The 23,345-nt window shown below is 35.1% G+C and overlaps 2 protein-coding genes across 4 annotated transcripts; both read left to right on the top strand.

The window, feature by feature from the left end:
- The first annotated feature begins 82 nt into the window (after window positions 1–82).
- Window positions 83–6,193, top strand: LOC134846325 (kanadaptin-like). The gene is made up of 8 exons (XM_063863630.1): window positions 83–772; window positions 1,143–1,316; window positions 2,892–3,061; window positions 3,707–3,863; window positions 4,210–4,377; window positions 4,586–5,035; window positions 5,229–5,712; window positions 5,962–6,193. Exons 1-8 carry the CDS (start codon window positions 89–91, stop codon window positions 6,009–6,011), a joined length of 2,337 nt encoding a protein of 778 aa, XP_063719700.1. The 5' UTR covers window positions 83–88; the 3' UTR covers window positions 6,012–6,193.
- A 7,501-nt stretch (window positions 6,194–13,694) lies between these two features.
- Window positions 13,695–22,954, top strand: LOC134845835 (glutaredoxin domain-containing cysteine-rich protein 1-like). Of its 3 annotated transcripts, none has more exons than XM_063862923.1 (8): window positions 13,695–13,933; window positions 14,327–14,542; window positions 14,777–14,920; window positions 16,521–17,021; window positions 17,357–17,472; window positions 17,777–18,020; window positions 18,147–18,212; window positions 22,661–22,954. In XM_063862923.1, exons 1-8 carry the CDS (start codon window positions 13,856–13,858, stop codon window positions 22,850–22,852), a joined length of 1,557 nt encoding a protein of 518 aa, XP_063718993.1. In that variant the 5' UTR covers window positions 13,695–13,855; the 3' UTR covers window positions 22,853–22,954. The 3 variants fall into 3 exon arrangements, with proteins under 3 accessions (XP_063718993.1, XP_063718994.1, XP_063718995.1); XM_063862925.1 differs by having other exon boundaries at window positions 13,841–13,925; XM_063862924.1 differs by having other exon boundaries at window positions 13,696–14,542.
- Window positions 22,955–23,345: the final 391 nt, after the last annotated feature.

Below are 23,345 nucleotides of genomic sequence, written 5' to 3'. Positions count from 1 at the left end.
CTGCGCTTCATTTTTGCAAGCTATATTCAATCAGTTTCATGATTTTTGACAAAAATTACCGAAAGTTTCTCGTTTCTAGATTTTGAAAATGGAAGATAATTGTGTTGAACACCCTCATTCTGAGTCGGGAACAAAGCTGAATGGAAGTGAGAAACAAACAGATTTGGATGATATCCCAAATACAACAGAAGATAATTTCAAAGTGCCAGTTCTTCCAGTTCCAACGATAACGTCAACAGAAGCTAATTTGGTGCCTTGTAAAGATGTCCTTGAAAATAAACCAGACGCTAAGCAGGCTGAAGAGAAAACCAAGTCTGTGAATGTAGTTTTTTCACTTTCGGATTTGAAATCTCGTGCTCTTAGCAGAATGAGCCCAGCAGAACTACTCAAAGAGTCGAACGTGTCTTCAGTTACATACAGGGAACCCTTATGGAGTGGCCTTTTAGCCGAAGACTACTGGGTCGAAACTATCAAAAACGGCGTGGTAATCGAGAAGTTTTGGCTAGACAAACCGATGGCATCAATTGGGAGATCTAAACATGTAGATATAGTACTGGAACACCCATCGATATCCAGGGTACATGCCGTGTTCCAGATGCGACCTACCCTGGGAGAATCAGGGGACGAGGAGCCTGGATTGTATTTGTATGATTGCGGAAGTACTCATGGTACATTCCTGAACAAGCAAAGAATTGAAGCCAACTGTTACAGCAGAGTGAAAGTTGGCCATGTGATCAAGTTTGGAAACAGTACGAGGCTGTTTATTGTTCACGTAAGTTTACTGATGATTTTCTTAAGTTTTTCTTAGTATTTTTGAGCGATCATTATCACTTAGCATACTAGGCGCTTAGCTTTTTTCAAATATGACTGCTCAGTGTAAAAATGTTTGTTTTGTTTTGTTTCAATCATCTTAATTCGCCAGTTGATGATTAAAAAAGTGTTCAGTTTTTTCTGGGGGCAAAGCGTGATCGAAATCCAGATAACTGCAAAGCAAATAGCTCTGTTTTTTAAATATACTTTTTTCTTGCCTTGAAAAGCAAATATTGAAATAACATACTTCATGATCATTTCATTGAACCGTTTTCACTCAACAGTTAAATATCTCTCACAGTAATTTGCTTTGGTTTCTCTCCTCGTTCCAGGGCCCGGACAGTGACACTCCTGCAGCCAGTCCCTACTCTATCACGGAGATCAAGCAGAGAAATGCGGAGATGAAGAGGAGGCAGCAGGAGTTGATAGAGGAGAGAAAGAAGCAGATTGAGAAGGAGAAGGAGAGTGGGATCAGCTGGGGTTTCAAGGAGGACGCCGAACAGTCTGTTGGTACCTTTTGCATATCAATAGTATTTGATTGATGAATATGGCATTAAGTATTAAGTCATATTAAGTGTTTTATAGTAACTCTTGAGAAAAGCTGACATTTTTTGTTCAGAGAAATAAAATTTTCTTTGTCCTGGCTTTTAATTTCAACAATCCCAACATTGTATTTCAACAACGTTTGAGTTTCAATGAACTTAATTTAAACTCCAATATAATCTCGTGACTCAAGATGGCTTATCAGTATCCAGTTGATAGCTATAATGGTGACCTGTAGTCACATGATCGGTTAAATTGAATTTTCCAATGATGAGCTCAAGGCATGCTGAAATTCGAATGCAGTTTTTGATATTAAACCTTGACAAGACTGCTCGTATATCAGGGCAAAGCCCTGAATGTTCCGACTGTCCCTTAATCCATGTCGAATGATTTTTTATGAAAAGAAAATACTGAAAAACTATAAATTTTGGACAAAATTAAAACTCAAGTGTGAAAATTTGAGTCGTACGAAATTAATACAACCGATAAGCTAGCCTCAAGTAAATCTGGACCGATTTTGTTGTGCGGGATAGTTCGCCACGCATACATAATTTGCGTTACGCTTTCAGCATTATGAATAAACTTTTCAAAGCGCGCACAAATTAGTCCAGAGTATGGCCCAGTTGGCAATCTTCAAACTCCCAGAACTTTGCAAAAAACGATCGGAGGTAAAATATCTTTTTACATTTGATTCCAAGAAGTCGATATCTTCAATGGAGTATAATTTTTTTTGTTAAAAATTATTTTGATCGCCGAAAATTGACGGAACAAAAAACCATCCCAATCATAAATATTACGTTTTCTTCGAAAGTCGGAACAGAAGTTCAAAAAAATGGATTGAACTAAGTTTTCTAATGGTTTTTCTTTAGTTCAGTTGATTGTAGACAAAAGAGATCAGAAAAAAGTATACTTAAGTTTTAGCCGATTTAATATCGTGCATTTTATTTTGCGCAATTTGGACCCAAACTCTTACGCCAAAAATGGGTAATTTTTGGCTCCTTTTAGTGAATCGAAAACTACTCTGAGTCAATTGCTGAGCAAATTCGATCAAAGTGAGCCTCGTATGTAGCCCAAAATTTTTAAAGAAGGGTAGTCTTCTAATTTTTCAATACCAATTTTTTCATTTAAAAACTTTTGAAACGTTTTGACCAAAGTTTGGTGATCATACCATCCTTTCTAACTTTTTTGGGCTACATAGGAGCCTCATTTTGATCTATTTTTGCCATCGGTTGACTCGATAGTTTAAGGTTAAGTTTTATTGACTAAAAGGAGCCCAAAATTACCCAGTCAAGTTTTGGGTTCGAATTTCAATAAATTGCCTCAGATTAGTTCTGGTGAGTTTTAAGGAACCTTTTTACTGTTTTTTTGTCTTCCGTCAACCCAATTTGAGAAAAAAGCAGTGCAGACTTGGTGAAATTGAAGTTTTTGAAATGTGTTATCAGGAAAGAAAAAATTAAGCGCAAAAAATATAATTTCGCACATACAGATATAATGCTTGTAAAGATTCAAAAATAACTTTTCAAGAAGTTTAATTTTAGGATGAAGATGACGACGAAAATCCTAAAGCTGTCAATCCCTTCTCAGTTCCTGAGGAGTTGAACTTGGAAGACCCGAAGAAGACATTGAAGGGTTGTTTTGAAAGGGAGGGGTTTGAATTAGAGTACATCTGCGAGGAGGAACAGTTCGGTACACACATTTGCAAAATAGAGTAAGTATGGATTTTGACTCTTTTAGCTTGAGCCTTTCTTGCGGCGGGTTTTTTTTTTTAATTTCGAATGGTTGTAGCTCTTTGAGCATACTGAACGAGAGGAAGTGTTTCAGAGCCATAAACGTAGCTCATAGTTCCGTTTCTTATATAAGTCGCGATGATTTTTTTCCGTTCTTTTTCAGGAAAAACCTTTGAAATTCGTTCAGATTCAAATCCACTTTTTCGCTGTTTGACTTCTGATTTCTTTTGAAGTTCAGTTCATTTCCTTTGTTAAAAGCAAGGCGAGCTCCACTATCGAACAGCAAAAGTGTAGAGGTCACGAAAATGTGATCGACTTTTAGTTTCGAAAGTGGAGTTTAGTTTTCAGATTTCCCAGCGAAATAAAAAAAAATTTACCTATTTGATCCAGTTTTCTCAAAATGGGTCATTTTATCAAAAAAGTGTCAATCATAAATTATCTTCGAAATTCAAAAGAGCCCTAATGCCATGTATATTTTTTTCTTTCAAATTGGAAATTTGAAGCTTTTTCATTAACCAGTCAATTTTTGATCGGTTTTCTTGCGTTCATGACTCTTTTCCTACTGTCTGTTGGCTATGTTCATCATTTGTTAGTGTGGGTTTCAGTGGCAAAGTAGTTTCGTTTAGACTTCCAATGGTGGATTCAGAGGATGGGCGGCCAGTGTTCGCAGAAGTGGTGAACAAGGGTAAGCGAAGAGACGTCCAGGTACAGTGTGCACTGGAGGCATGTCGCATTCTAGACGCACATGGAATCCTCAGGGCATCCTCACACGAACGACACGAGGTAAAACTTGATAAAAATCAACGATATAAAATTTTTGAGGAAAAAAATACAAAAACAAGCAAAAATATAATTCCCAGAAGCAAACTTGGAGACCAACCGATAGAGGTTGCGCATATCCTTGATTTTGGTTATATAATGTTGATAGCGCCAAAAATGCAGGGAACCTTAAAAAAAAGTTTGATGATCCTAGAAGTTTATCGGATCTTTTACTCGGTACTATGTAGTAATATTTGAAATAACTCAATATAATAATCTTTGAGTTGAATTCCTTATAAATTGACCTAAACAGTTTAAAATAAAACTCTTATGTTGAAGTTCTGGAAAAATACAATGGCTGTTCTAATAGGTGAAGAAGCGTAATTGGGCCGAGAATGACTTCTACGACAGCGATGATGACACGTATTTGGACAGGACTGGGAGTGTGGAGGCGAAGAGGAAGAGGAGGATGGAGAGACTGGGGGCAGAGGAGGGCGAGGGGGAGGGACATAACAAAGTGCACACTGATGAGTCACTGGTCAGTTTACTAAGTAAACGCGCGTCGAATTCTTAAATGAACTGACAATTTGAGACACTTCTCATAGGAACAAAGGGGATCTATGTTGTTGATTTATGTGTCTTAGTGTTCACGTTGAGTAGTTGGGTTGTGCTTCTTGTGAAAAATGTCACGTTTTTTTTGTTTTTTTTAACCTTTTTTCAATTTAAATCCGTGTTCTGTTGTTTAGACTGCAGATTTGTTGGCAGCTCAAGAAGAGCTTTCGAAGCTGGAACAGCGAATCAAAAGTAGTCAATCACATGTGGCTAAAATGACGTCGTTGGATACCCTGGACGAATACATGCAAGGAATGAAAAGCGGCGAGGAAATTGATGCGACGACCAGAAGAAAAATGAAAATGAGAACGATTGAGTTGAAAAAAGAAATAGCTAAGATTGAAAAGATGAAAAAAGCGGCGGAGCCAGCCGATATTAAATTAAGGAACAATACAACTGGTGCATCCCAGAAGAATAAATACTTACGTGCAACTTCAAGATTTGGGTTTTCATTGCCCGCTAAAAAGATGTCAGTTAATACAAACCCTTTCGGCAATAGTCAAGAAAATAACTCTGAAGCCAACCCGTTGTTAGCTGGAGCGAGAAAAAATGCGATTAATGCTGACGAATCATGCGTTGTAAAGGTATGTTTTTAAATAAGATTTCACGGGGCCATAATCCCTCCACATGGTTCAAATTTTTAATGCTCTTAAGTTGAAAAATTAACAAGTAGTTACTAAACTGAAGTTCGAATTCACTCTGAATTTTGCAAAGATAAGATAATCTACTCTTTCGCACTTTTCAAATACGATGAAAGTAATTTGTAGCGAATTTTAGGAAGGCGAAGATGGCGTTGAATACGAAGAGGACGAAGATGAATCATCAACAACAACAACAACAACGAAATTACAAAATGCAACAGAATCCAATATCAAAACGACATCGAAAAGTACCGCAGAGAAACCTGGAATCACAACACAGCCTGACCAATCCAAAGTTGCGATCACCTTAACATCAAATGCCGCCAAGTCAAAAGCAACCAGTTCTGCTTTTAAAACACAAGAAAATTCTAATGTAGACTCCACAAGTGCCTCAACGACTGCTAATATTTTGAAAAACTTGTCAGAAAAACGGGAGAAGTCAGATCATTCTAATGGCATATCAGCTGAATCAAAAAGTCGAACAGATAAAACGAATGAACCGAGACAGCATAATGTAAATGAGATCCGGAGTAAAGAGTTGATTTCAAAACCAAAGAAGCGTGAAAAAGAAGAAGCTTTGGAGGAAGGAGATGATTTTTCTGGATGGGTTCCGCCTTCAGGTAGTATACGTTACAGCAAATCATTAGGTCTGAGTGACAACTAAAAGTATGTCCTCAAGAATGGATTCTGTTTTTTTATTCCCTTTTGAAAAAAAATCAAGATGGCCGGACAACATTGAATTTTTTTAATAGTCTATCAATAGGATCTTTTTTATGACCGAATGTTTGAAAAGGAGGCACCTAAACTCTCTGATGTTCTGAAACATTTTTTTGGCAATCCTTTTTTTTCTCAAAGAAATGCCTGTTTAGACCAAAAAGGAGACGGGAAAACGAATTTAAACGACCTGCTTGGCTATTGAAGAACTTGTTCGATCATATTCCAGTGTTTGTCGGCTGAGAATTCGATACTAGTGATGATGGAATCCTGCAGTTATCCCCTAGTCGAAAAACTACAGATAATGAAAAATCAACTATAAAACAAAACTATGTTTCGCTTCGGCGTACCTGTTTTTCCTTTCTTTTCAGTATTTAGTTTTAAAGATATGTGAATTGACTATTTTGTCTGTTTGTCTCATTTAAAGATTTTCGAGTGTCAATCAACGTAGTGAAGACACTTATATAGGTGTTGTTGAACTTACAAATTTTTGACTGACTTTTTTTATCGAATCTAATTAACTTCCAGGTTCCTTCGTAATTGGCCTTGAGCTAACGCCGTCGCTTTTCCACCATAAGTTCGGGGTTGCAATCCAAGCCGGATCTTGCTGTTTTCTCAGTAAGTATGTAATTTTAAAAAAGTTTCCGGTTAAAATTGATTCGTCGGATTTTTGTTTTACTGCTCAAGTTTTGTCGGCTTAATTGCCACATATTAGTGGCTTAGTTGCCACGGATTTCTTTTGTGCTGTAAACAACTATAATGTTACTTCACATTTTTGATTTGTTGAGCGTTTTTGTCCTCTATTTTTTTTTTAATTTTCTCGAGAACTACACTCCCAAATCTTAGTTTTTGGGTTCAATCGAAATTAAAATTTGCGCGAATCTCTGCATAAGTGGCTACGCCCAAACTTTTTTTACAACAAAGCTTTGATTCTCGGAAATGTCAAAGTTTCTATTTGTTGACCGTTTTTTGGACTTTTATCGATAACTATCTTGTCAAGTCTGATTCTTGAAACAACAGGTTATTGAAAATCTATCTTAAGACAAGCATAGCTTGTGTTATAGTATGAACGTTTTTTAACCTAAGTAGCAAAATTTGTTGCGATGCAATTGTTACGACATAATGTGTTCATTTTGAAAGTGTTCATTTTGATCCAGCTATTAAGTACAGCCAATGCTAAGGATATTAGAACAGTCTTTTATATTATAAATAGCACTTTAGCTTCAAGACATCGTGGATCTGTAGCGTAGAGGTAGGGACGGAGACCAGCAGCAAAATGAGAGAAGTCGAACCTGGGCAGGGTGAATGTTCTTAATGATATTTTTCGTATAATAGTTGAAATGCGTCCATTCTTTAAATTGAGGCGTGTTAGATGGCAATTATTTTTTCAAATTGACTGGTACAGCTAATGCGTCATAATTGGCTTGCGTCACTTAGCAATTATGTTGGCTCATAATTGGCGTGCGTCACTTAAGACATTTTGTAGTCTCAAAGTTTTACTCATTCAGTTTTTCCCAGTTGCGTTATCGGTCATATTTTTGCTGGTGTAGGCGAAGTGCAACTTCGCTTTTGTGTAAACTTCTCTTTTGGTATTTTGTAGCTTGATATGCTGATTTTTTTTTATTTTGGTATAGTCGTCTCATATTGTGCCGTTTGATTGCGACACGAGTTTTGTTGCGCTAAAAAGTGTTCATTTTGATCAATAACCAACTGTTAAGTACAGCCAATGCTTAGTATTTTAACACAGACTAATATTGTTCCGACTTTCGTAACGAAAGTAACGGAATATTTGTGCTCGGGTTGTTTTTTTTCTTCAGACAAATTTCGACTTTTTAACTACTTATTTTTGACGCTATTTTTTTACACAACAAAAATATTGTTGTCCTGAGCTTAAATTTGGAAAGATATTTTACCTATGATCATTTTTTGTAAAGTTATCGGAGTTTAAAAATTGCCATTTTGGCCAATTTGGGACAATTATCGCGCGATATATTTTGCGCTATTACCGCGTAAGCGGAGCTTAAATCCGTCAAAGAAATCGTTCCAAATTGGTTGAAGGAAGCTCATTTGCCAGAATTGATTTGTTATTAGAAACAAAATGGATCACTTTGTTTTAAGTATGGCGTGTGGGGAGATGATTTTCACAAAAAACAAATCTCAAATTAAAGAAAAAAGAATTTCATTTTTTTTTCATTACATTTAATTTTTTAAGTTATGACTGCTCCATAGACTTAATAATTTTTGTTCTCCAAATCTGCTGGTACTGCTAATGCGTCATAATTGAGTGCGTCACTTTAAAAAAATTATAGGCTCAAAGTTTAACTCATTCAGTTTTTCCTAGTAGAGTTATCGGTTATTTATTTTACTTGTATATGCAAACTGCAACTTCGCTTCTGTTGATACTTTTCTATGCCCAATTTTTATAGACAAATTTATCTTAGAAAAATCAGAAGGAATTTTTTACAGTTTATTGGCAAATATTTTAAATTTTCTCAAAAACTACCCTATCAAATCTGAGATAAAAATTTCGATGGAAAGATCAGGATGCAAGAATTTCTCTTGCAGAAATGGGGAATCTTTTTTTTGTAAGAGAAATGCTACCTTCTTGGGAAAATTCATATGCCTCAAAAATGGTCATTCTCATTTATTCTAGTAGAGAATAACGAAGATTTTGAACAAAGTCCAATTTTTGAAATTACCCAATTCATCCAGCAGCAGTATAACATTTTCAAAAATTATTAAACACGTACTTCCAGCTTTAGCTGGGTCCCTGGTTGTCTTTTATCGAGACACACACAAAAATTTGGTTCATCTATTTTTTAACTTTTTTCTTTTTTTTCCGACAATTTTTTTTTTAAATTTAATTTGTAACGCAAGTGGTGCAAAGCTCCGCTTTCCCACTGTGTTTCAAAACTACCTTGTAATTTTCGGAAATTTCAGCGGATTTAGATAATTATCAATCGATCGAGGTTTCTTAAATCAGTTTTTTGTTTCAGTTTAGATAAAAATGCAATCATTCAAATTCTGCAAAACGCAAAAGTTTTTTGGCGAACACTCAAAAATTGAAGTTTTTGGAAAGTCAATAAATTTTTCTGCCTTGAGCTCAACACTGTTTCAATTATATTGTCTATGTTCATAAAATAAATTAACTGAAATATTAGTCCCTACTTGCTAAATTCAGACATAATTGTTTTAGGGTTAACAACCAGTTAAGCAAAGTTGCTTAAATCTTTCGGGATAGCGGTTCTGATGGATAAACCATTTTCTTTTTCCTTTTCTCGCTTACTAGTGTTTTTTTATTATTTTCATGGGTAAAAATTGTTTACTCGTAATTCATTCTGAACAAGTAATGAAGGTAATGAGTACTTTATAGGTCTTGGTGATTTTTTTTCAGCAAAAATTTTTAAAAATTGTTCAAGCCCAATTTTGATTTTTCGTTGTTTTGTTTTTCGTTTTTATAGTTTTTAAAGGTCAATTCAGTTTTTTTCTTTAAAAAGAAAGCAAATTTTACTATCAATAGTAATAATGTAAAGGTCACAAAAAATGTGATGAGCTTCTTATTTTGAAGATGGAATTCAAATATCAGATTTCAGAGCGAAAGGAAAATTTTACCTTTTGATAGAATTTTTATCAGAAAAGCACTGTTCATAAATTGTTCGTAGAAATCAAAGGACTTTAGGGTTCATAAAATTTTTCTTTATAGTTCGAAAATAGATTTTTTTTCGAAAATAGGGTTTTTTTCCGTTCATTACTCTTTTCCAACTGTCAGTTGGCTTCGTTTAATTTTTTCACCGGGGAAAGGGCCCAAAGATTGAACCAAGGGAAAAATTTCCAGTAGATTGTGAAAAATAATCATTGACTGTGCTTGCAATTAGCAAGCGGTATCAAATCGATTTATATACTTTCTTTTTCAGTTTAACCACTAGTTTAACAAAATCAGTCGAATCATGATGCTGACATTCCCAATTTCATAAAAACTCATTTATCTCTACCGCATTCTGGGGTACTAGTTACTACTGCATGGTATATCTAGAACTCAAACTAGTGTATGTAAATTGTTTTCCTTGCGATAAGCAAGGGTATTGCAATCGGTACTAGGCTTTTTTACCCCTATTAGCAACAAAACTACTGCTTCTAAAATGCTACCATGCACCGGTTAAGTGCATACTAATTTTTTAAATAGCTGTCCTTTTCGATTGTTTTTACGTTTGTAATTTTGCCAAATCGATTTGTAAAAACTTCATTTTTAAATTTTTTTTTGTCTCGATAAATTTCGAACTTCTTATCAACTTAGTGGCCTCTAATTATTATTTTTTTTGCGTGTATGTGTTTTGAAGGTGAGGGGCACAAAATAACAGTTTATTGGTCTTGAATTGTTTATTTTTTTTTGCTTTTTTCCCTTTTTTTCGGCTTAATTATTTTGCGTCATTCAAAGAGAAAAATTGATTGTTCATGTGTACTTGGAGGTCAGGGGGATAAATAACTTTTTATTAGTCTTAAATTTTCTTGATTTTTTTGCATGTTTGTTTTTTTTCGGCGTAATATGTTTGGCCTATATAATATCGGCTCAATAACATCATATTGTTTCATTTCACCTACAAATAAACTTTGTTTTTGTTTGTGTGTGTGTGATGAGGTTGAGGGGGAATTAATACAAAATTTCAAATTTTGAATTTTTTTCAGCTTAATGGGTTTCTGCTAAAGCATTTTTAGCTTTATTGTAGCTTGTAAGTTTTCTTTTGATGCTAATTTTACATTTCAATTTTTTGGCACGTTTCAAAGCCAGCTTTATTCATTTAGATAGATCTAGTTTTTTGGACATTAAAGATTTTTTCTTCGACAGCGTGTTTCTTTTTTTGTATCGCAAGTGGTGCGAAGCTAAACTTCGCTTCTGTGTAAAGTTTTGAGACTAATTTTCTGCTGATGATTTTGAATTCTCCTATTTTAATGCCGGCCTAACTTCACAGCGCATTTTTTTTTTGATTTACACCTTTTCAACATGCTAATTTTTATTTTGCTGTTATTTGATTTCCCTTTTTGTTTGATGAAATCAATTTAAAAAATCACTCAATTCACTCAGTCAAGAAAGCGAAAATTTCTTTGTTTCCTTTTGCATATACTCACAGCAATTTTTGTGTTTTTCTTGAAGAAAATTTCTGATAAAAAGCTCCCATTTTTGAAAAGTACCACCAAATGAGCATATGTCAAAAACAGATCATACAGAAGATTTTCTGGCATGCATTTTTGTGTCGCAAGAGCTAAAAAGTGCTGCTTGGCCCTTGTGTTAAAAAATTACTTATTATAAAAACAGTTCGTAGAATGTATTATAATGAGACAAAATTATCTTCAGCTGAATCATTTGTTCTTATTTCAATGCCCCGTTTTTTATTGAAAATTTCAACCGAAGAAGGTTTAATGGGGATTAGTTAATTTGAGTTCAAGTTAAGTTGCTGCTTCTGAATTAAGAAAGTGAAAACTTTTGAAATGTGAACCCTTTTTTAAATTGAGTTAGTAAACTGAATGTTAAGTGCCATGAGTCGCGTGTTTTGTTCTGACTTCAGGACAATTTTTCGACACATTCGTTTGTTAAACTGAAGACAAAAAGCGCACCAACATTAAAAACGCAAATATCGCAGCCGAAATTACTTCCAAATGGAATTTATTTAAAAAATTGTAGACCCTAGCGGACTTACATAATATCAGTTTATTCAGAATTCTCAATTAAGCTCAGTTCCATTGGAAATGTCAGTTGTAGAAGGCTTTCGACCTTATAAAATACGTTCGTTTTATTGCATAACGAAAACTAAAAAGTCTGCTTTCTGCTGGATTGTTTTTTTTTATTGTGGGCAACTATTTTTTTTTGTTTTAAACAACCTTTTTCTCAAATTGATTCTATTATTAACAGTTTAAACAATCGACAGATTCGTTTGTTAAACTGAAGACAAAAAGCGCACCAATATTAAAAACTCAAATATCGCAGCAGAAATTACTTCAAAATGGAATTAATTTAAAAAATTGTAGACCCTAGCGGAATTAGACAATACCATTTTATTCAGAATTCTCAATTAAGCTCAGTTCCATCGGAAATGTCAGTTGTAGAAGGCTTTCGACCTTATAAGAGTACGTTCGTTTTATCGCATAACGAAAACTAAAAAGTCTGCTTTCTGCTGGATTGTTTTTTTTTATTGTGGGCAACTATTTTTTTTTGTTTTAAACAGCTTTTTTCTCAAATTGATTCTATCATTAACAGTTTAAAAAATATAGTTTTTTCAACCAACTAGCGTTTTCAGTTTTTGAAATTTGAACACTCTATTTGGACAGTGATTTAATATCATGGTTTTCCCTTTTTTAAATTGCACTTAGTGATACTTATTTTACCAGCTGAGAATAACGTTACCAGACCAGAAATTAGGCAAAATTGATTTTAAAAAAGTGCAAAAAAAGAAGAATTTTCTAATTTCATTTGTAATCATGTATAGTGAAATGGAAAATCAAGCTTTCACATAAACGCTAAACATTTGATTACGATCCGTAGCATTGGAATTTTTATAGCATCTGTTCTCGGCTTTATTTGTGGCTAGTGCTTATGATGATTTGAGCGTCCGTGGCTGAGTGGTTAGTGCGTGAGACTCATACTTGCCAGGTCGAAGTAGGTCGTAGGTTCGAGTCTGAAACGTCGCCTATATTTACGTTCTCTTATTGCACTTTTTATAATCCTAGAGCTGTTTTTTTTGTCGTGTTCTCGATAATGTTTGCGAAGCGCAGCTTCGCTTTTGTGGTAAAATTTTTACTTAAAGATCAAAAAGTCAAAACTGATTATTTGACAATGCTAAGGTTTTCTGATTTATCCAAACTTGCATGAAGAAAACTTTTTACCATAGTTGCTTTCCTTTGTCGCTGAGGTGAATAAGCCTACGGATTTAATAGTGACGCAAAGTAAACCAGAACATATACTAAAAATGGCGCATTCAAATCCGCATTCTCTTTTTTTGCCCAAATTCTCACGCACCCAGATGAAAGTTTTTGATAGAAAAATTCGGCTTCAAAGATTGAAATTGCTTTGAAAAATAATTCGGACGTTTTTTCGCGATATCGGGGAAGCGTTTCTGAAATGTTAGTGGAGGTGAAACGGGTACCTCTCCGCCTAGCCACGGAGAAGCCGGTTGTTTGAGGCCCACCATTAATTGTACTCGTTGCTTGATAGTGTGGCAACAAAACTCTGCCCCAAAAAATAGCCAAATACTACATGTATATCTTAACCATAGGCACAACAGGGATTCTCCAGTGGTCTATTCTCTTGTGGAATAATAGTCAAAAAATTTAAATTTATCAGTGCAGATCTATTCACTATCGGAACAGATTCAATAGGATATATCAATATGTTATAGTGCCTGGGTTTACGCGGAAAAAAAGACACCCAAATACATGTGGTTATAACATTTACGTACTTATGTAGTCGGAATAAGATTTTTAAAAAAACTATATTTGAATTCGAATGAAAATTAAAAGGAATCCATTCTGACACTACACCATTTGACGTGTTTTTGTTGTACCGAAAAACTGGGAAAAAAAACTAAAAACTTTTATCAGCTACAGCTTTGATTAAAATTTTAGATAGGTTTGATAAGGCATCGAAGTTGTATGATTTCGGAAAAAAATTGAGAAACCAAAAAATGCTGCTGAACTCTCCAGATATTGAAGTTTGTGGTTTAAACCTTCATTGTTTTTCTCACAATACCACAACGTCATTAATACTTATATTATAGTCAAAAAAATATATAGCAACTTGTGAAGCAAATTATTGGAAATTTGGTTTTAAAAATACCAAAGTCAGATGCTTCCGTTTTTTGCCACTTTAAAGTACCAGTTTGCGTTTCTGGTTGAAAGAATCTCATATGGATTTTTTAAGTGAGAAAAGAAATCTATCAAGTTGATTTTGGTTTTAAAAAATGCATTTTGAAAAAAAAACGCCGAAAGCGGTTTGTTGTACAATAATGTTTACAGCATTTTGGTTATACTGTCTTTGCAAACAATGTGTTTATTGGGGCGATGAAACGTTTGGCAGAACTTTACGACTGGTGCCGTAGAATTTCGCCTTGTTTTCTAATTGTGCCTAGCAGTCTGATTGTTATTTGTCACCTGCCTTTTCCTCTAACTGGTCAAATTTTTCCCCGATACCTATTTGTAGAACCAGTTTTCCACGTTTTTCCCATTTTTCCACATAAACTCAGTTTTTCTACAATTTTTCCAAATTTGCAGCACGCCTCTATAGTGGTGAACGAATCAATGGTTTTGACAACCTTGTAAAACAGTAAAATTCTTTGTTCAAAAATTCAGATATTTTATATTTCTTTCTAGATCAATAGCGGCTCCTTTTTCGAGACACGCTTAAACGAGAAATTGATTTTTTAGAAATATTGAGTATTAATAACCAGATAACTAGTGTGTTTTTTAAAAATCATAAGAATCATAACTTAAGTTTTGACGATGGTGATTGATACTGGAATAACGACTGAACAGCTGCAGGAGCATCGTGCCAAAATAGCCGAGTTCCACAAAAAACACGTGGACCAAATCAAGCACGAGAAGAGTGATAATAGTCCTTCGTCTTCTTCCACTTCTGCTGTTGGTGGAAGTATGAACAAACAAGTGAAGCAGGTGAACAACTTCGGAGGCTGTGGAGATCAGAAAACGAATAATGTGGAAATCGTGAACAGGAGTTTGACTTCAGTACAGGTAAAATACTGGATTATCAAAGATAAAGTTTAACAGGTGTCATTTTCAGCACAATAAGTCACAAAAAACTGTTCAGCAAAATTAACAAAAAATACAAATATTTCAGCTTTTTTTGTGGTCAATAAACATACCTGCATGATGTATAGGAAGATACGAGTTCATTTCCGAAGATTGAAGTATTTCTAACCTTTTTCATATCACAGCCTAAACAACTGTCTCTGATTCCACTCGCAGATCTCGCAGTTGACCTCTGAGACAGTGACTACAAAAGTGCCTCTCAAGGGAACCATGGCAAATGGTGACCCCAATCAAAGGTCAAGTCAGGTCACAGGAGAACAGAAGAGCCAGACATTGCCGAGATCAAACCAACATAACAAAGTCAGTTGGGCTTAGAAACTACTCATTTTTGTAACTAAACTAGTTTTTATTCGCTAAAATGTCTATCGACGAAAAAAAGTTCCCAGGAAGTTTTTGGGCACGCCGGTGGGCCTTTATCTATCTATAGGATACAAATGTAACAGAACTAAATTTGCAAAATGAGAAGGTAAAAGATACTACCTCTTATCTGCTGAAACGTTTTTTTTTATTGTTCCGACTTTCGAAGAAGGTAAGGAATACATGTATGCTCGGGGTGGCTTAGTATTTGAGACCAACGCTCAAAATATTTCTCTCGGAGGATCGATCTATGGATCTTTGTGTTCCAGGAGGTAGAGGCGCACTTAGTTCTTAGCTCTGCCCTGACTTCTTAGCCGTTTTAACCGCTCACTACCATACTAACGTGACTATACGAGCGCTGTAATACTTTGATGCTGAAAAGATTACGCACAATATTGACGCGTGGCTTATTATCCAGCGCCACAAAATTGTTCCAAATTCAATTAAGGCAAGCTAATTGGTCTTATTAATTTCATACACAACTCCTTACACTTGTGATTACCAAGCGTTATCAAATCGGGTTATAGAATTTTTTCGAGCTAACAACTTGTTTAACATAATCTTTTGGTTCATAATGAATTCAAATTTCTAAGCGTCTCCGGCATCCTTAGTCTGGAGGTAACAAATACGCCTGGGACGGCAAAGGTTCTGAGTTCCAATCTGACCAGGGCTTGTTGTTTCAAACGGGAAATATTCAGTTTCAAAAAAATTGTCGGACTATTATTTGTCTGCTGATGCTTTGTCAGCTTAGTTGCCACATCTTAGAATTTTTTGCCGTATGCAGTTTTCATTGTAGTTGCTTTCTATGTTTTCATTTACTCCTGCAATTTGTAATTCTACTAAACTTGACTTCGCATATTTTCTCTTTTTGTTTTTTTTTGCTTAAAAATTTTTGTGGCCTTAAATATTTCGGATTTTATGTCAACTTATTAACCTAATTTTGGGTCGTTTGAAGGAAACATAACTTGTATGCTTTCTGCCGGATCGCACAAAACGTTAAAAATCTCAAAATAGAATTAATTGTTCAAAATTTTCATGACAACAATTTTGTTTTCGCCTGATAATTGTTTTTGAATATTCATTAAACGCCGTTGAATATGTTTCTGGACGTGTTTTCCGCAAATAGAACATCATTCCAAGCATCTTAAAGTTTTTAATTGTGGTTTCTTTGAAAATTTTTCCATTTTCGTTGAAGATAGTGGTTCTTTTTTGTTTTCCGATCTTCTAGCTTGCAATGCTATTTTTGTGGTGTAACAAGTGATTGGAAGCTCCGCTTTGCCTCTGTGTAATATTATCCGCCTAAAAATCATAGTTTGTCAATAATTCAATAACCAAAAATATTCGAGACCATTTTATGGACAGTTGGGACATTCAGGTCTTTGCCCTGATACGAGCAGTTCTTTTTTTGCAAGACACTGCTTCCTATCTACCGAACCTTTTTTTCTTATTATTTTCAACGCAATTTTTTTTAAATAAAAATTTTAAATAAAAATTTTAAAATAAAGTTATCGATTATCGATTTTAAAGCTAGTTAATTTTTTAGTCTTCCTCTGATCAAAATTCAAAACCAGACCAACTGCCTACCAGCTTCATGATCTTCCAAAGCAACCAGTCACAAACCGGCACCACAAAGCGCAAACCGCCGACCAATCAGAATCCTCACACGACTTCCACGCCTGTGATTTACTTCCAAGCAGCTAACTCCACGACTGGGCCACAAAAACTGACGAGCGACAAAGACCGGAATAATTTGTCCGATTCATTCGGAAGCGGAAGTAATGTCCATATATGGACTGAATCTAGCAGCGGCTATGCTTCAGACAATTTAACCGAAGAGGACCGCTCGTCTCTAAACTCGGGGAGTCTAAGCCGAAGTAGTTCAGTTATGGATCCCGGAGTGAGCGGGGTTCGAACCTGGACCAGTCCAGGGTCTGGGTCGGCGGAGGGCAAGGGGATTGTGAGTCACAAGGGGACCATAAGGGGAGTGCAGAATAAAGTGAGGACGGCGCTGATTGCGTTCAACTACGAGCCAGATATTGAGACGGTAAACTATGATGAATAAAAGTGGTCATTTTTTATGTTAGATTGAAATTTTCATGAAGAAGGTTTTCTCAAGTTTTTATTAGTTTTATAAAGGTATTTAAATAAATTATATGGTATATAAATTACTATTGTCAAAAACAACTCTTGTTGTCAAAAACAACAGGTTACTATCAGTTTAACTTCAATGTCATAATTTCGAAAACTATGAATAGAAAAAAAAACTGTCAAAAGAATGAATACAAATCTCTAGAATCAACTTTTTTTTCAATCCCTCTGAATTTTTGATACAAAATGATCACATAATATCCAAACTCCTGATGGTGGTGTCTTTTAAAGAAGGCCAAAATCAGAAGTGACCAGGGCAAGAACTCCACCCTAGTGTTCCCAGACGAAGAGGGAAGAGTGGTATTGTACACAACATCTAATGGAATTATTCCCGAGGTCGGAAACAGGTTAGAAAAATAGAACAAAATCAATTTTTTCTAGTCGCTTTTTAACTTGGAGAAATCCGTTTTTTCTGTATTGTGCGGTCAATTAGCCTTTTTTTTCTGTCAAAGGTTTGAAGGTACTGTTTCTATGAGAAACGGCAATTATTTGAATAAATTTTTCAGGACAATTATCAAACTGGTATTTAGCATACTAGGGATGAATTTAACAGAAACAAAATTGATTAAAATTGTTTGAGTCTTTTTTCAACTAGCAGTAAAGAAATTGCCGTTGAACTCTTCTGAAAAACTTGCCCACTGTTTTGTTCAGGTGTTTGGCAGTGCGCAAAATCCTGATGAACCACCGGGTGAAATTCGAGGAGAGGGATCTGTTTCTGAGCAAGGAGAATGTGAGTGAGTTCGAGATGAGGATGAAGGCCTGTGGAGGGGGAGGGACAGGTACGGGGACAGGGACGGGGGGAAGTGTGAGCAACAATAGTCTTAGTCTGCCATCAGTGGGTGGGGGCAGTCAGTTAGATGTCCCACAGGTGTTCATCGACGGAGTCTGGTTAGGAGTAAGTTAACATTTTTGCAAAAAAAGATGCATTTTTTTGTCATTTGTTGAAAACATTGAACTGACGTGCTATTTTTTCATATTTGTTAACAATTAATTTTGGTTTGTTTGAAATTATACATTTTAGAATGCCAAGAAGATAGAAGAGCTGAACGAAAGTGGAGAGTTGAAGAAATCACTGAAACGCTTTGAGGTAAGCTTCTCCTTCCAATTTTAAACCAGGTCGAAGGGTTCCCAATGCCATCCGCCTCCTCGAGGTGGGAACGGCTACGGTGAAATGTATGGCACTTCCCTCCCAAGGAAGACCCTGCATTGTGTAGGACCGAAGCAAAGTTTTTAAAAAAATGCATACTTTTGTGCATCGACTACGATGTTAATCCAGATGTGAACAAGGGTTGCAGAGCAAGTAGTACGGAATACTTCGACCGCTGTATTTATGATAAAGCAACAAGTCTTGGTATTAATCTTTGCGAACTTTTTACAAGATTTAGGGAGCGGGAGTAAAATGAAGAATTCTGAGCCTCGCGATGGAAAGCTTTGATGTTCGAGGTGCACATTATCCACTCTAATTGCTTAAGGGTGATGCAACATTACCCCGCCCGGAAAACTGAGCTAAAAAGCCCATATAATACTTAATCAAGGACATAACAGCGCTCGTCCATGAAAAAAATTGCAGAGCAAACATTTGATAGCACAAAGACGAAAACAATTTAGCTTCTTTGAGAATGTGTTGAAAAATTTAAAAACTATTATCGAACAAGGCAAGCTTTCTTGTTCGAAGAAAATGCTTTCGCAAACGGCTGTGACAGATCTCGTCTTATGACAGATCTCGTCCCATTTTAATTTCATTCGATTTCGTCACATTTCAAAGCGTACACAGATTTCGTCCCACAAATTTAGGAGTACACATATTTCGTCCTTTTTTTTGTAAAGTGTGCGCTTTCAAAAGCAAGTAATTAAAAAAAAAAATGCGTTTCACAATATAAATAATCAAAGCAATTCAATGCTTCAAATCACAGCGGGACGCGATTAACACTAATGAGAACTACTTAATCCGCAATTACAGTAATTTTCCTAAAATAGGACAAAATATGTTGGATATGGGACGAAAACTGTGTGACACGAAATCTATTATATAAATAAATAGGACCAAATTTGTATTAGGACAAAATCTGTGCCAATCTCCGCAAACTCATAACTTTGTAACAAATCATCATGCAATTAGTACAATAACAATACGACCAGAAATTTGTTCCTTGTGGAATATCATGTCAAAGTAACTTCAAATTGCTCAATGACTTATTTTTGAGTTACTTTAAAGTGAATCTACGTGATTACGCAACGCAACGTAGTAATTTTGTTCCGACTTTCGATACGAAAGTAACGGAATATCTGTGCTCGGGGTGGGTTTTTTTTCTTCAGACAATTTTCGACTTTTTAACTAGCCATTTTCGACGGAATTTTTTTAATATCATTCGAAAGCTATTGTTGTTTTGAGCTTAATTTTGAAAAGATATTTCACCTGTGATTATTTTTCGTAAAGTTATGGGGGTTTAAAGATTGCCATTTAGGCCATTTTGACCAATTTGGGACAATTAACGCGCGATATATTTCGCACTATTAACGCGTAAGCGGAGATTTAATCCGTCTTAGAAATAGTTCCAAATTGGTTGAACGAAGCTTATTTGCCATAATTGATTTGTACAAGGAACGAAATCTATCCTTTTGTACTTTAATTGGCGTGTGGGGGGATGATTTTCATTTTATTTTATTTCATTTAAATTTTTCTATGTTCTTTCTGCTCCATAAATCTTAAAAGGCAGTCGGAACATTGAGGGCTTCGCCCTGATACGAGCAGTCTTGTTTCATTCTATCCACTTTTTTTCATACCTAAATCGCAAATAAAAGTGCTCAAAAAAGTGGCACTTTTTGCATTTTGAGATTTGGTTTATTTTTTGCTGCATAGCAAAACATTTTAGCATATGGTTTTTTAGCAGCCAGCACCTGTTTGACACACAATAGGTTTCATAAAAATTAAACCTGTATATGGGATTTGCTTTAATATTTTTTTAGAAGCTTTGGAAAATGTTTGCTTTTTTCACAAAAACGTTAATTTGCTGATTTCAAAAAACTGGTACCAAAAGAAAGAAGAAAAGCTCGCCTGTCTTATTGCATACACCACGTGTCTCTTTTCACTTCAATCGACGCTTTACAGCCTTCAAAACTTTCCAATGATTTTTTCTACATTTTTTTGGATTACTTTTTTGTTTCTTGAAAAGTTTCCTGCTAAATCTGAGATTGAGTGATAGTTTTATGGGACTCACTCCAACATGTTCTGGCGATTGCCCATTCATACGCTGATACGTCATAATCTTGGTAGAAAAAGAATTATAATCTTAGAAGTTGTCCAAATTTTGAACATCTGAACGTTTTTTTTTTGGAAGCTTCTTCCTTTTCTCGAAATCTATAATGCCAAATCATAGATTAATGATTCAATCGCAAGAAGCTAATGCTGGCAATCATCATTGCTTAAAAAACTACGCTCATTTTTTTGAGACATGTTCTGGTCATAGAAATTGTCCATTTTGAATATTTTGCCAGTTTTTTGAAAACTTTTTGATTTTATCTAAGATTAAGAGTTTTAAAAAAAGTTCATGCGCAAGGAACTTCTATTCGTAGTGATTTTGGTCTAATTGTTTTATATGAGCAATATTGGACCCAGCAAAAATCCATTTTTTAAAACTTTATTCGTTTTTGGAAACAAAAATGTTATTCGTTGGAAATAATTTTTTCGCATCAGCTTGATTCAAAAAATTTATCAAACAGTTTGCTCGAGTTTTAGCTGGACCCCTAGTAAATAATTAGGTTTTAGGAACGGGAAATATTGCAAATGCCTGGACTTGTGGCGTTTAATCTCGAGGTTGGTGGTTCGATTCCCGCACATATCAGAGTTTTAGTTAACCGTTTTCTTTCTCTTTTTCCCCATTTTTCACCCTTTAAGAGCTACTTTTTGCCCTTTTCTCGCTTGTCTTTGTAAAGTGCAGCTTCGCCTGGGTGTAACAATACGGGCAAATAACTAGTTCATTAGCCAGACTCGAAAAATCATTTAAATTTAACTGATTTATAAATAACGGCGCACATTAAAGTTAATTGTAAGTTAGTATAAAACCTTGTGCTTTGTTTGCTTCATGGTTTGAAGAAAAGTTTAAAAAATCGTGTTCGAGGCAATCTGCGTGGGCCACCTGTACATCAACTTTCAGCTAAGCCGTCGCGATAGACGTCCCTTACTTCTGTCCGGAATATTTTACCTGAGAATATTAGCTTGTTGAAAAAACCTGGAAACTTTCATGCAAAAGTAATTAGCAATTTTAATGACCCAGACTTGCAAGTTCATTGTTGCAGCTGATGCTAGTTCGTCCAGTCTGGGTTGTTCCTGATGCAATTCTTTTTTGTTACAAAAGTTAAAAAAGGAATAGTTCACCCAAACTCGTTTGATTAGGAGACTCATTAATTAAAGAAGGGCGGATAAACAACGTTATTTATTCATATTCAGTCTCACAGAAATATTTCGGCCTTATTTTCTATTCAACCTTTTGTTTTTGAATTTCCGTAAAAAGGGAATTACGAAAGGGAATTTAATTATTAGATTTCCCTGAGGAATAAAAATTAACTATACATGCCGTTTTCTCAAATTCTGTTTTTTTGCCAAAAAGATGTTCAACCATTAAAGTCTTTTCCAAATTATAAGAGACATTATGTTCGATAATCAGCAAGGGTATTGCAATCGGGTACTAGACTTTTTGCCCGTAAATAACTTTGTTCACATGGCTGATTTCATATCTCCTGGACTCTTTCATCTTCTGACATGCTAAATTTTTTTTTTGAAAAATTCAAATAAAACTTCTATAGTTTAATTAGTAGTTAGGTAAAGCCCGTTTCAGGTTGTAATTACTTTTTTTGTGTTTCGTGGTTTTCGTCCTAATTTTTGTCGGTTCGTTCGTTTCCTGTTTTTTTTATACACCATTTTTTAATCTGATATGCTTTTTATTGTCTTACTTTTTCGAGCATGTGTTTTCTTCCAATTTAAACATTTTTTTAAATAGAACTGAAAGTTCAATAATTTGTAAATTTGACCCAGTCTCATTTTGGGTCACTTTGTTCATTTTTTTAAAATTTTTAAACAGTTTCAGTGTATGTTGTATCGGCTCAGCCAACATAAATTGCATAATTTCGAGGGCAAATATGTCCAGATGCGATTATGTGCTTCCGATTGGATGGTTCCTACAATTTTTTAAAGCTTCATGAAATTTTTCATGACAACACTTTTGCTTTCGGCTCAAATAAGTTTTTTTGCCGCCCGCTCGGTAAATTATTTTCAATTTTTAAGGCTGTTTATGAATTTTTATCTATACAACCAAGAAGTTTTTTAGCTGTATTTTTTTCAATTTTTCTCGAATTTTTTTCAATTTTTCTCAATTTTTTCGAATAATTATTTCAACATTCTTCAGATCCGCTTTGCCTCTGTGTATATATTTTGTTTTCTGAAACGATCTTTTTTTCGGGGTCTCTAAGATCATCGACACTTTTCCAAACGTCAAGTGTTTGTTTTGGTTGATATTTTGTGCTTGTTTCTCCTTGAAGAAAATCAGCACTGGGAATAACGTGTGCAATGAGTGTTGGGGATACTGCTACATTCTCTGCAGACAGTGCAATGGGAGTAAGAAGTCAAGCAGTGTGCGCAATGGATTCACAGACATGTTCAACTGTCTCAAATGCACCCAGTGCGACCCCAACGGACTCCAAAAGTGTCCCGCAAAATGCTTCAAAAACTAAAAACCACCCCTTCCCCTTTCAACATACAATACAAGTTTCCTCTATTCATTCAGTTCATCAAATGGTTGAAACGTCAGAAAATAGGACTAAACCAGTTAAATTTGAAATGAGCTAAAGTTTGTAAAAACTTGCAACCCGAATCGCGAGGTGTTCGATTTGTTTACAATTCCATTTTCTGTCTTTTCAACCATGATAATTAGGCAAAGTTGGTATTTTTTGTATCTGCGCTTTTGAATTTGGCGATCATGCTTTTCTAGTGTATGTTCTGTAGCAAAACAGAAACAATTGTTCAATATATGCTTCCTCGCTACGCTTTTTTCAAAACTATAATGCAGACCTATGTGTGCATAATGGCGATCAGAAGTACTAAACAAAATTACCAAAATAGGGATGAACCAATCAATAACTGCGTTTTTCTCCCTTTGAATCTGTGCAGCTCCGGGTCGTTTTCTCAACCCAATCATGCTAGCGAGCGCGCAATCGTAGCTTAAGA

Source organism: Symsagittifera roscoffensis, chromosome 5 (assembly GCF_963678635.1).
Source record: "Symsagittifera roscoffensis chromosome 5, txSymRosc1.1, whole genome shotgun sequence".
NCBI lineage: Eukaryota > Metazoa > Xenacoelomorpha > Acoela > Convolutidae > Symsagittifera > Symsagittifera roscoffensis.
Note: the sequence above shows the minus strand (reverse complement) of the source record. Positions and strands in the feature narration are given on the sequence as shown.